We start from the raw sequence: 14087 nt of genomic DNA on the forward strand, positions 1-14087 counted from the left end.
GGTTCCCCTGAATAATCAAAACAATTGGTATTTGAATTATTAATGATGAGGAATGCAGAGGGAGTGTGGTATAAAGTCTGAAAAACATGAAGGAAATCTGAGCCAAAATGTTGGGTCTAGAATAAGGCCATTAGCTATTGCCAAGACACTCGGTCAAAGGCTTTATTCGCATTATACGCGGGACAGCCGTGTCCTTGCATTGGATTTGAGGAGTTTTGTGCATGGCTGCAATCAGGGATCGAACATTATGTAACGAGTGTCAGTTCCTAAGAAACCCAGTCTGTTAAGGCAACAGGAGGGAGGGTAGAACCATTTGAAGGTGAGAAGTGGGGTCTTTATTTGGTTGTGGTATAACCATTATTCGTGCTTCATTGAAAGAAGCAGGAGTGGGGTGTCCAGTGAGTCTAAAACTGTTTTTAATAAGTATTACTGTACTTTGATATCTTTTGGTCACCTGGGCAAAATCTTAGCAAAAAGCTTGAATGCAGGGAGGTAATAAAGTGGCAAGGGCAAAAACACATCTCAGAATCACCATTTAGCGCATTACACTAAATATTAACCCTTTGAGTGCCAACGTTGCTTTGAGAGCTCCTCAAAATATCCGCTAAAAATGCCAGCATCGCTCACAGGGACTGTTCTTTTAGTATACATAGATACAGCCAAGTCAATTCGTTGAAGTTTAGTTAAATAATGAACCCAGAAAAAGAAAAATATTGGCACTCAAAGGGTTAATACACGGGATTACTTTTTAAATATATAAAACATTTATTTTTGCATGAATCAAAAAAGTTTATTTTTTAACATTCAAAAGTTATTGGGGGCAGTTATGGCTACAAAGTGCTGCTTGATAAGGAACTTTGGAGTTCTATTGAAGATAGGATGTTGCCCATAGCAACCAATCAGATTTTACTTCTTATTTAGCAACTCCTAGAAGATAATAGCATCTGATTGGTTGCTATGGGCAACATCCCATCTTCAATAGAACTCCCATATTAGTAAATTTACCCCTTTGTGTCCAACGTTATCTCTAATAGAGGTTTGCAGAAAAACTGCCTTTCTGCCAATGTTGAGATACCGTATTCTGTGATGGTGTGCACATGTGAAAATTACGGCTTCCCATCACGGAGAACGGAATCTAAAGGGTGTGGTATAGAGTTCCGACAGTCGGGATCCCGACAGTCATTAGCCCGACATCGGGATCCCGACTGCCCGGACTCAGACAGCATGGTGAGCGCAACAAAGCCCCTATTCTATTCTCGCCACCTATTCTATTCTCCCTCTATGGGGGTCGTGGACCCCCTCGAGGCGAAATAGCGGTGGCTGTCGGGCACCTGTCTGTCGACGTTTTGACAGTCGCGATCCCGACGTCGGGTAAATGACTGTTGGGATGCCGACTGTCAGGACCGCGTCCGGCCCCCGAATCTAAAGGCCTCTGTATATTAAATTACACTTAAATATTGTAGAGGCAGCTACTTTGTGTTGTGGACCAACCTTCATTATCTGCAGGTACCTGGGATATCACTAAACTACATCAGGCAGTGTTGTGACGGGTCCCTGGGATACCGCCATTCTGAGATGGCGGTAGCTCGTTGTGGCCTATGGTACAGTATATGGACTGCACTGCCGGCAGGGCAGTGTGGTCAGCGGGGTTGGTGGACATGCTGACCGCACATGCGCAAACCCCCTGGCACCCAGCCCTGCAGAGCGCTGGTACGGGCTCCATCTGTCCTTGCACCTGCAGGATCATACATACCACCAAAAGGATCGCATATTGCAGTGCAATCCTGGGCAGTAAATCCCACCCAGATTGCATTGCATATACGAACACATAGTAAAGGGGCCCCATAGCCAAAGGAGGTTTTACTCACAGCTTCAATCCAAAAAGGGCACGGGGGTAAATTTACTAAAAGTTTTTTGAAGATCGGATATTGCCCATAGAGTTATGGTATAGATTATAGACAATGTCTAGGTCGACCAATAATGGTTGATAGTGACTAGGTCGACACCAAAAAAGGGTCGACATATCTTAGATCGACACTGGCAAAAGGTTGAAACAAGCTTATGTTCAAAATAGGCAAGGTTGACAGTGAAAAGGTCGACATGAGTTTTTCATGATTTCTTGGTGTCTATGTAATCGACATGGACACCGTATATACTGTATGTACCACTTCACTCGCCATGCTTCGGGCAAACTATTATATTCCCAGTCCATGCCCACTTGGATTGGAAAATCATGAAAACTCATGAAAATCTTTTGACTGTCGACCTTACCTAGGTCGACAATAAGCTTGGGTTGACATTTTGGCAGTGTCGACCTAAGGTTTGTCTGCCTTTTTTAGGTGTTGATTTAGTTACTGCCAACCATTAGTGGTCAACCTAGTGACTGTTGACCTAGACATTGTCTATCCACTAACTGCATACTGCCCATAGCAACCAATCAGATTCTATCTATTTTCTTCTAGGAGGTGCTATATAAATAATAAGTAGAATCTGATTGGTTGTTATGGGCAACATCCCATCTTCAAAAGAACTCCCATCTTAGTAAATGTACCCCATAGAGAGAACAGACTGGTATGCGTGCCCTGTTTTGCCTGCCAGCACAGGGCAGATCTTCCAAAGCACAATAGTTTTGAATATACGTCTGATTATTAACCACTACATTCTATTGTTAGTGGCACAGGATACATTATGCAGCAGTTTGGCATATGTACAGCAATATATTTATAATTTTAGTAAAAAAATAATTACTGTATATCACTTAAAAAAAAATAACAACCTAACTAATCCAGAGTTGGGAGCAACGCTGCACCTAGACAAACCATACATTAGTGCAATATATGCAGATACAGTACCTATTTTTGTCTTTCTGCATGCCGGGCAAATATTCACTACTTTTGCATGCAGCACACAAATGCTGGGCAGCATTATTTTTCTTGCAATTTAAAGATCAGCCAAGGCTATCCGGACTGATCATAGACTGACTCATGATAGACAGTCATATGGTCGACCGCTAATCGTCGGCAATCACAAGGTCGACAGGGTCAAAAGGTAGACAGTCAAAAGGTCGACAGGGTTTAAAGGTTGACACACAATAGATCGAGAGGGTCTAAAGGTCGACATGGTCAAAAGGTCAACATGAAAAAGGTAGACGTGCATTTTTTTACAAAATTTTCAGACGACGTGCTGACAGGCGGTCTTTCATGCCCTACCATCCACTAGCGCGCATAAAATAGTGTGCCGAGTGCAGCAAAGCACCGAGCCCGAAGCATGGCGAGCATAGCAAGCCATGCAAGGGGACGCGGTACACTTAGACAGTGTCCATGTTGACCTATGTCGACATAGACACCATAAAAACAATAAAAACCTCATGTCGACCTTTTACCTGTTGACCCTGTCGACCTTGTGACTGTCAACCATTAGTGGTCAACCATATGACTGTCTATCATGAGGCAGTCTATGTTTTATACCATAACCCAGCCAAGAGATGTCCCTCCCAAATGTCTTAAACTGTGTACATAAGGGGGCGATAGGGGCTAAAATCGCTGGGAATATGGTCGCTGGCGACCATATTGCCAGTGATGGGAGTGTGCCCCGACGATAAATCGCCGGGTGCGCGCTCCCGTTTTCAGCCCCATTCTTATCGCTGGTCGCAGGAGCTTGCTCCTGCAACCAGCTGATTACTTCTGCGGCTCGCAGAGGTTCCCTTTCATCAGCGACCATCTCTGGTCGCTGATGAAAAGGAGACACTGAGCAATATATTGCTAGCAAAGCAATATATCTCCCCTGTGTGTACGGGGCTTAACTGCACATTTTAAATCCTACCCATTCTGCAGTGAAATATGGTTTTATTGAGGTACAAATTGGCTCCCATTATGTTTAACAATAGCAGAGCATAGAACACTATGTCCACTACATATGAAAAAAACATAAAACATATTTAAACCTTTGAGTGCCGAGTGAATTTGTCAAAATAAGTGTAAAAATTTCCAAGCAAACATTTTTATTTATCATAATGACCTGTAATGTTTACATTATGTAGGAAATATAGGGCAAAATGTAATAGGGTGAGAGTTTCAGAAAGTGAGAGATTTTGGGAGAGTTTTCCCATGTTTTTTAAAGCAGCAATCAATTACACTGCAAAACCAGGTTGATTTTGCCATGTAATTGATTGCTGCTTTAAAAAACATGGGAAAACTCTCCCAAAATCTCTCATGCCCCTTTCAGACCGCACTTTAAAAACGGTATATTGCCGTTTTTTTACCGTTTTAAAACGGTAATGTGTGCGGTCTGAAAGGTGCAGGACCACTTAACCGGTTAGAAAAAAACGTTTTTTCTAACCGGTTAAAATGCAGGGTCCTACCCGTTTCAGAACCGGTATTTTAGGCTCAAAATCGGTTCTGAAACGGTATTTAGGACCCAGCCAATGAGCTGGGTCCTAAATTCAGCACAGTGAATACTTAATGAGCGCTCATTAAGTATTCACAGCACTGGAGCCCCCCCCGCGCGTGTCGACACCCCCCGCGCGCGTGTCGACGCCCCCCGCGCGTGTCGACGCCCCCCCGCGTGTCGGCGCCCCCCCGTGTCGACTTACCCCGTGCCGGTATCTCCGTTGTGGTTCCCGGCACTGCAGCTCAGTATGCTTGGAAAGCACTTATGAAAAAAGTGTCTTTCAGAAAATGGCTGCCCCCATACGAAAGACAGTTTTTTTAAACAGGGTTTCCTATGGGGCAGCCATTTTCTGGAAGACACTTTTTTCATAAGTGCTTTCCGAGCATACTGTGCCGGGATCCACAACGGAGGTACCGGCACGGGGTAAGTCGACACGGGGGGGGGGCGCCGACACGCGGGGGGGGGGGGGGGTGGGGGCGTCGACATGCGCGGGGGCGTCGACATGCGCGGGGGGCGTCGACATGCTCTCGGTCGACACGCGCGAGGGGGGGGAAGCTGCACGGAGGGGAGGGCTGAAGGCTGCACTGGCTTTGACCCTGTATTTGGAAAGTTTCCAAAAACGGGTCTGCCAGTGTCAAAAAATCGGCACTTAAACGGTAATATACCGTTTAAGGCCCTTATTCTGCATCGTGCGGTACGGCCCGCGTGCGGCCGTACCGCCGATGTTTTTAGTCTGCACATGCGCAGAGGTCAATCTGCGCATGTGCAGCCCCATTCGCCGCAGACGTATTTCGTCCGCCGCAAAGGGGGCGTATAGGGGCGTGAGGGGCTTCATACCCTCATTTCCCTATGTATACGCCCCGCGTTTCATGGGCGTTCCCATGCAAACGCGGGGCGTATGCATGCTAATGAGGGTATGACGCCACTGATGGGGGCGGAAAGCTGACGTCGCCGGATGTCAGCTCTCAGCCCCCATACAAGCTAACACACGGACGATTGTCCGTGTGGTCTCAGCTTGCGGGAGCTGCTGTGGCGTGCGGCCCTGCCTTCGATGGTCGACGACCATCGAATGCAGGGGGCAGCTCCCACCATGGTGGAGGCGTACGCCCCACCATTTTCATGCGGATCGCCAGCCGTCCGTGTACGGACGGCCGTGGCGATCCGTCTCGTGGGCGGGGATTGGTTTGTGCGGCCAGAGCACCGTGTGCGGCTCTGGCCGCACCAACCAGAATAAGGGCCTAAGTGCTGCGGTGTGAAAGGGGTTTTATCTGGCAGACCCGTTTTTGGAAACGTTTCCAAATACAGGGTCAAAGCCAGTTATGCGGTCTGAAAGCAGCATCACTTTCTGAAACTCTCACCCTATTACATTTGGCCCATAATCTTTTTTACACAACTTTTTTTATTTGAATTTATATAACAAATGTGAGTAGTGCTGGCATTTTTAGAGGATATTTTGAACACCTCTTACAGAGATGCTGGCACTCAAAGGGTTTTTTACTGTTAACTCTCATATAATAAACAGCAACACATAAGTAACAATAATGCAACCCAATATTTTTAGTAGACATAAAGGAACTGGCGCCAATGGCTAATGAGAGTATCCCATCGTCTTCATGTGTATAGTTGCACCGCACACTGTTTTTCTGTCATCATTCATACCGGTAATTATGTGCAATACATACTGGGTGTGAATAATCTACCAGAAACTTTCCATGTAACCGCATGCTGGCCACATATCCGCCACCAACAAACCTTCATTTTGTGGATAGTGAGATTCAGCCTTCTTCTGTGAGAATATGCATTGTGTGTGGTGTGTGCATCATTCGGCATGCATAGTTAAATACTATCCACAAAAGGCATTGGCTTATGGACTAGCATGTGACTCAAGATATGACCCAAAAGCAAGTTGCATGTTGAGTCATAAACGTAAGTAATGACTTAGTAATACCAGGCATCACGCATCCCCACACTTATCGGGTAAAAACAGGTGTTAATAATGCTGTTATGTGCTAGCTCTATATCAGTCTGTTACTACCCAGGTTGTTTTATCACTGTTGTTTCCAATTGTAAAGCGCAACGGTATTTGCTGCACTGTATAAAAAAATTTGGGTACTTGTTTCCTAGCACGGCGCCCGCGATTTTGATCTCAAGCATTGGGACCAAAAAAATTGCGTCGATCGCATCGCATGCAACCAAATCGCATGCGATGCGATCAACGTGATCGACGCGATTTTTACATTGGAATCAATGTAAAATGGTCCCTGAGACCCAATTTTACATTGTGCCCAATGTAAAAAGCCCCCAAAACCCCAAATTTAATTGCATACCCCCCTCATGGGTGAAATGCCCCCCCATTGTTAACGACACCCCACTATTGATGCCAACCCGAAGTGTGGCGAGCGCAGCGAGCCCGCGAGGGGCGGCGGTAGGTGTCCTCCGACCTTTTCATACCCCCACTATCCACGTCGGCGTGGAGTTGATTTTATAAAGTGTGGCGAGTGCAGCGAGCCCCCGAGCCCGAAGCGTGGCGAGCATAGTGAGCCCCGCGAGGGGACGCTCATAACTTCACAGGTAGGCTCGCTGCGCTCGCCACGCTTCGGGCTCGGTGGCTTGCTGCGCTCGCCACACTTTATATAATCAACTCCACGCCGACGTGGATAGTGGGAGTATGAAAAGGTTGGAGGACGCGTACCACTGCGCTCGCCACGCTTTGGGTTGGCGTCAATAGTGGGGTGGCATTAACAATGGGGTGACATTTGACATACTTTTAACTCATGAGGGTGCATATACAATGAGAAATTGGGCCCATTTCCCATTGTTCCCTATGTAAAATCACATTGATCGCATCGCATGCCATTATAATGGCATGCGATGGACGCGATCAACGCGATTTTAAAATTGAAAGCTCAATTAACATTGAGCCCTATGTATAATCACGTTGATCGCGTTGGTTGCATCGCATGCCATTATAATGGCATGCGATGGACGCGATCAACGCAATGTTCTTATTGCCGGCAATAAAGCCCGGTAATTGACAGAATATCGCGTCCATCGTGTCGTTCGCATACCTTAAGTACCTTAACTTAAGGTTTGCGATTAACGGGCGCCGTGCTAGGAAACAAGTACCAAAATTTGCAAATAAATAAAAGTCTCTAGAATATGGCAAAGGACAGCTCTCTTGATGAGAACTATGATTTGCATCCTTGATAGAAGGATTCCGGGTTAAGGACCCAGGAGTCCTTCTGTGACTGCTGGGAGTGCTGGAAGGGATCCCTCTCAGGGGAAATACGAAGAGAAGCCCATAGGCCTTTGGGTTATACCACATAACAATGGTATTACCCACCGGAGCCAAGCTCCGGAATGTTTCACATTCTAGATCTTGGTACATATGGGAGATGCAAAAAACAAAAGTAAAAAGATACCATATAAATGCGCAATAATTTTTTTTTAAAGCAGCATACATTAATAAGGAAAGAAACATCAATATCGAAAATCAAACTACAAAATAGCAAAGGGGGATTGGCGATAAAAAAATGATTTGTCCATTGTATTTATTTGAAATGTGTTTTATTTTTTGTTATTTGGATGTAATAAAAATTCCATATTTTGTAACACATTCCTGGTTGTTCAAGTAATTATTATTGGAATATCCCTGTTTTTTTTTTAGCACCAATCACCTTTGCTATTTTGAACTTACAAATGGAAAATGCAATGAAATTCCCCAAAAATTTAAGTTTTTGCATTGTTAGTCACATTTTTCTTTTAGTATATGCTTCCCCACCCTAAGTATGATAAGTTGTGATATGCCATCTGCTGGTAAATGATCCAATGAGTTACAATATTTGCAGTATAACACATGCATCTCAACTGTATCACCTTTCTACAATGCTTGAGACCACTCAGACGTAAAAATAACATTTTAACCCTTTGAATGCCAACGGGTGCAATATTTAACTAAACATCAATGAATTGATTAGGCTGTATTTGTATTTTTTTATACTAAAAGAACAGTCACTTTGAGCGATGCTGCCATTTTTTTATGGATATTTTGAGGACCGCTCACAGCAACGAAGTAAACATTGTATTAGCATGTATAATACATACACAAAAATCACCTTTGCACTAAAAAACAGGACATGTTTGCCACTGTGACATTTTTGCATCAAAGCTCATAGTACCACTGCATTATACAATGCTGGACAGTAATAGTCTCTTATATTGTTTCATTAGTTAAAATCCCATCACATGACAGATCCTGCAATGTACTTTCACTATGAAAGCCCACAAACTCCTCATACCACTCCCAGTCCCTATCTGCTCCTACCTTCAATCTGTCTTCACAGCCCCCTCTCTCCATATCCAGCAAGTTTGAAACAGGTGGGTATCCCTGCAAAAATTGCTTTCGATTTGTGTAATGACATCTTTTAGAGCACAATAAGTAATTTGTTCCTTCGAGTGGCCTCTACTTGTCAGCGGTGGTACTTCACCTCATAGAGGTGAGGAGTAGTTAGTCTTGTATACAGTATATAGAAGGGTAGTGTTCCAAGTAATTATTACAGTTTGTATGCAATTGCTACTACAGTTTGGGTATCCCTTATCCGGCTATCCTATATCCGAAATATTCCGAAAACCGTAGGTTTATTTATTTTTTGTTTGTTTGTTTCCCCCCCCCCACCACCACCACCTTTTTTAATACTTAATGGTCCCCCGGTGTCCATGTCGGCCATCGGACTCCTCTTCAGCGGCATCCCCGGTCCCAAGAATGCATTGTGCGGGCGCGCCAGTGATGTTACTGTTGCACTCACGCAATGCATCCTTGGGACCGGGGATGACGCTGAAGAGGAGTCCGTAGGCTACCGTGGACACCAAGGAACACCGTGGACGTGGGGGACCTTCCTGATTGTGGTCCCAAGCATTTCAGATAAGGGATACTCAACCTGTACTAGATTTCACAGTGCCATAAAACTGACATTACCCCTTAAAGCATAAATGCTTACTAACTTATAGGAAACACCGCAATAAAACATTCAAACTACAACCCAAAAGAGTTTTCTTGAAGTTGAACTTTCAGCACTTTATCTACAGAATAATCAGGAAGTATTGTTGAAAATAATATACCCATGTACCAGATATTAAGCCGATGTACACCTGCATGAGGTACATTACTATGGCCTTACCTGCGTTCTCTTACACCTAAAAAGTACACCAGCGTATACCATTCTAGTATTCTATTGATGAACGCCGGCGGTCCTCGACCCCGCACCACCTGCTGAACGCATCTGCCTATCAGTCAGGCAAGGGTAGAAGGGGGACTGCTTACCACCACTCAGGACCCATTCTGCACAGGTGCAAATTGGCTTCTGCACCTGTGCAGATTCCCGATAACTAGGAATCTGTGTGGGCATTTGAATCAGCGTGTCTTGTTGGAGCTGGCCCAGAGTTTGGCCTGTCCATATATTCCTTAACCTGTCGGGTAGAAAGGTTCAGTTCACTGTTCTCTAAAAGTAATCTGCCCATGTCCTTGAAGCATTTGCAGCAGATTTTCCGTCTGCTCTGCGGGTCCCCTCAGGGGAAACACAGAATCACAGCTCATTTTCTTTTCTCCATAAATTAAGTAGCACTGGATGTGAAACCAGTAAGGAGGGAAAGAGACAGAGTAGACAACAGGGTTTTGGAGATTTGTGTAAGACCATCAAAATCATTTACAAGTAATAACATCCAAACAATCCTTTCACTTTGTTTTTGTTTGTTTTTATTCTCTGCTTGAAGTTACATAAAAAAATACCTTGAGTCAATTTAGAGAACACATTTCTTAGTTACATCTACATATGTTATAATTATCTACAGTAGTATCCCAACTGTTTAATGAAAACTTACCACCCAGGATCGCATTGCAATATGCAATCTTGGGTACTTATGTAGTATCTGGACGCCCGATTTTGAAATCGGGTCGATCGCATTGCATCCGACCAAATCGCATGCGATGCGATCGACCCGATTTTCCATAGGATTCATTGTAAAAATGGTCTTGTTCATTTCCCTACTATCCAAGTGGGCATGGAGTTGGATATAAACCTGTGGCGAGCGAAGCGAGCCGCCGAGCTCGAAGCGTGGCGAGCGGACGCGGATTATTTTGGTGACATGGAATACATTTTAAATAATCTGCGTGCGCTCGCCACGCTTCGGGCTCGGTGGCTCGCTTCGCTCGCCACAGGTTTATATCCAACTCCATGCCCACTTGGATAGTAGGGAAATGAATAAGACCATTTTTACAATGAATCCTATGGAAAATTGGGTCGATCGCATCGCATGCGATTTGGTTGCATGCGATGCGATTATCGCATCGCATCTGATTGTATGCCTTAAGTTAAGGCATACAATCAAAAAATCGGGCGTCCAGATACTACATAAGTACCCAATCTTGTTGGTTTAATGTATCATTCTGCAAAGGAAGGGACAGGGGGCTCTGAAAGGAGCCCGTCCCTGCACTCTGCTTCGCCTGGCACCGGGGTCTGCTCATTCTCGTTTAGTACTGACCCCGGCTGACCCCCCTGAGGGCATTGCCGACCCCGTGCTGATCGAGGTGTTTAAGCACACATCGCTCAGCATACTGTACATCGCTGCACATGCGTGATGCACCTGCAATGTGCTCCGAGCAGTGTTTTGTCTATGGTTATAGTTGATCTTAACAGGATAGACAGTGCCTGCACTATCTAAGCGGGCAATGGGGACCCGCGGAACTGAGCCTCACCATCGCTATAGGGTATACACATGGAGCTTTCTTAGAGATCTAGACAGATCACTTAGAAAAGAGCACAAAATCGCTACGTGTGTATGCAAGCCTCATACCAGCCAATAAGCTCCTGTCATGTTACAGTGTTTGGAAAATGACGAGCAGATTGGCTGGTACTTTATCTCTATACAATGTCTCTCTCACCAAGACTTAGTACATTGACCCCAAATCTTCCCTGAAAACAAACCAGCCTCTGCTCTATACACTGTTTATACTCAGGATACACACACACACACACACACACACACACACACACACACACACACACACACTAGTAATAGGTCATTAGATGATTTACCACAATCAGACTTTTAGCCTATGGGATAAGATTGGTCAGAAGCCTCCTTTTCACATTCATGATGAGGATGTGAGTAAGCCAGAACATAGCTCCGGTGTAAGAGTGTATAGTCATACTTATACCTTTCCATTAGATAACATTGAGCCTAATTTGTCAACCAAATTGATTATTTTAATGTGCAATGAAAGAAACAATCACTAGAAGGAAAAGATGTGTAGGTTGTTCTACAAAATGAATGCATGTGAGAAGTGAATTAAAGAGTGAAGATATGTTGGGATCCTTTGTATGATCCTTTCCTTCATCTTTTACGCTTTGTATATTGTGATATGCTAATGTTTTTATTGTCGTGTAGTAATATCCAAATAAATGGTTTAAAAGCAAACAAAAAAAAATGAAAGCACAAATCTGACATATGATTGAAAGGGACCTTTAAACCAGACACCTGTTAAAGAGATTTTAACTCATTGCATACCAAGCCATCCTGTGCTAAAATCCAGCTAATACTACCTTCTAAAATATCCAATGCCATTGTGAACACCCTGGAAATGATTATGTACCCAGGGACAGCCTCTGCTCATTTGTGTAAGCTACATTTAAAGTCAATATATTTTTAACCATGTCATTGTTTTAGAATCACTGGGTGGTCTGTGTCACTGAGCATATACAAGACTCTTGCACAGCCAGTAGGTCTCACAAGGGGTTGTCTCTTTCTCCATTCTTTTAATTCAATTGTCTCAGGCAACCTGGGCTCCATAAAGGTATGACAATCTGCCAATTAATAATAACACTGCAGCTACCTATTGTTTACAGCATGCTAAAAAGTGACTGGAGGTTGCTGAGCCTGAAAGAGCCTTTATCACATTTTCTTAAAATAGAACCAACTGCTCCACAATTCCGGAAAATGCATTTATACAGTAATATTCCAATATGTATTAATACACATAGTACACACCTATATGGCATAACCTATATCTGTATTGAACACACAATGAAAAATAAGGGGCATCTGCAAATGCCACCGGGCAGTAGTACTGGCATGGGTTGCCAGCTCATAGGAAGGCACGGAGTAATGTGCCCGAGCTGGTACTACCCTGTACTATAGTACCACACTGTATACATGCCCAGGTCCCATCAACATCATTAAATGGCATCCACACTCCAACAGGGCATGCAACTGGTATCCCAGTAATGACTGGGGGGAAGTTACAGGGTACTCACCGAAAAGCCTGCCCAGAAGGGGCATGAGTGCCTGACCCTGGCAGAGGTGGTGAGCGCCAGGGCAGCGAAGCTGACAGCCACGATCAGACATCCGAGCACCATCTGGGAGACCCCGAGAGACAGCATGATCCGGGAGCGGGTGCGGTACTCCCGGAGGCGGGACAGGCTGCGGGATATAGCGGCGGGGCTCAGGGAGCGGGTGCCGGAGAAGGCACTTAGGGGCATCATGGGCAGCGGCGGGCGGAGTAGCTTCCACAGCTATCGGCTAGTCCGGGAGCAGCCAGAAAGGAGCAGGCAGGAAGGGAACCAGCTGCAGCCCTGACATCCGAGGCTGAGCGGCCAGTCCAGCAGCGTGGTGAGTAGTGCCAGAGCGGGCAGCCAGGCTCCCGAAGTGCAGACTGGCACAGCCCGGGGTGTCACATACAGGACCAGGTGCCCGGAGCATTCAGCAGTGTGCCCGGCGCACAGGAGAGAGCGGCATCAGGCGCAGGTCCGTGCGTGGTAGTAGCAGCATCAGGCGCAGGTCCCTGTGTGTAGTAGCAGCATCAGGCGCAGGTCCGTGTGTCCGGGCTGCCCGTACGCTCAGATGATCGCTGCCATAGATAGATAAGGCAGGTGTGTGTGTGATGCTACTGTATGTGCCGCCTCCTCCCGCTCTCACACACAGGCACACACAGAGACAGAAGCACACTCACACACAGGGACGCAGCTGCTCGCAGATCACCAGCTATAAATCCCCGCTACTACTGTATACCATGGAACTCAAGGGCAAGTTGCGCGTCCACTTCCCCTCTGAGCCGCCCGGTGCCCAGGACCAGGAGCACAGCAGCAGCCGCGGCTCACACTCTGATGAAGTCACTTGTACATAAACACGGGGCGGAGGAGGGACAGCGGGGAGACCGGGGGGACGGTGTGATCTGCTGCGCGGTCTCAGCTGTGATCTAGATGTGATGGAGGAGGTGATATACAGCCCCGTGCATGAGAGCTTTCCCTGGTGATAGCCAACGCCAGGCTACTCTGCAAGTGGATGCAACTCCTCCAGTGTAGTGTCAGGAGGGGAGGGGGCCGGGACAATAACACCTTCTCTCTCCCCTGTGCTCTATCCCAGCTCTGCTTCACCACCACTACTACTACTACCCCATGTCACTGCACCGTGCACCTACTGCCCCCCTCTACACAACTGCGTCACTAACGTATTACTCATTACAACACCTTGCACTTTCTATTCACTAGCATCACCAAATGGGGCATATTCACCTAGATACTGACTGATCGTTCCACGTAAACTGTAAAATCAGTGGTTTTTCCTGCACATTAAAATACAGAGTTTTCTTCTGAGCCTCCAAAAGATGATTCCAGCATCTACCTGAACTGGGCAGCACCGACAAT

General features: G+C 45.7%; 1 protein-coding gene across 1 annotated transcript in view; it reads right to left on the reverse strand.

The window, feature by feature from the left end:
• ENTREP2 (endosomal transmembrane epsin interactor 2) overlaps nt 1–13840 on the reverse strand; it is a 703761-nt gene extending 689921 nt beyond the window's left edge. The window contains exon 1 of the mRNA XM_083183776.1: nt 12699–13840. Coding sequence (XP_083039902.1) covers nt 12699–12926 — 228 coding nt within the window. The 5' untranslated portion in view covers nt 12927–13840. The remainder of the gene's footprint in view (nt 1–12698) is intronic.
• Nucleotides 13841–14087: the final 247 nt, after the last annotated feature.

The sequence above is a fragment of the Crinia signifera genome, chromosome 4 (genome assembly GCF_055691185.1).
Source record: "Crinia signifera chromosome 4, ASM5569118v1, whole genome shotgun sequence".
Classification (NCBI taxonomy): domain Eukaryota; kingdom Metazoa; phylum Chordata; class Amphibia; order Anura; family Myobatrachidae; genus Crinia; species Crinia signifera.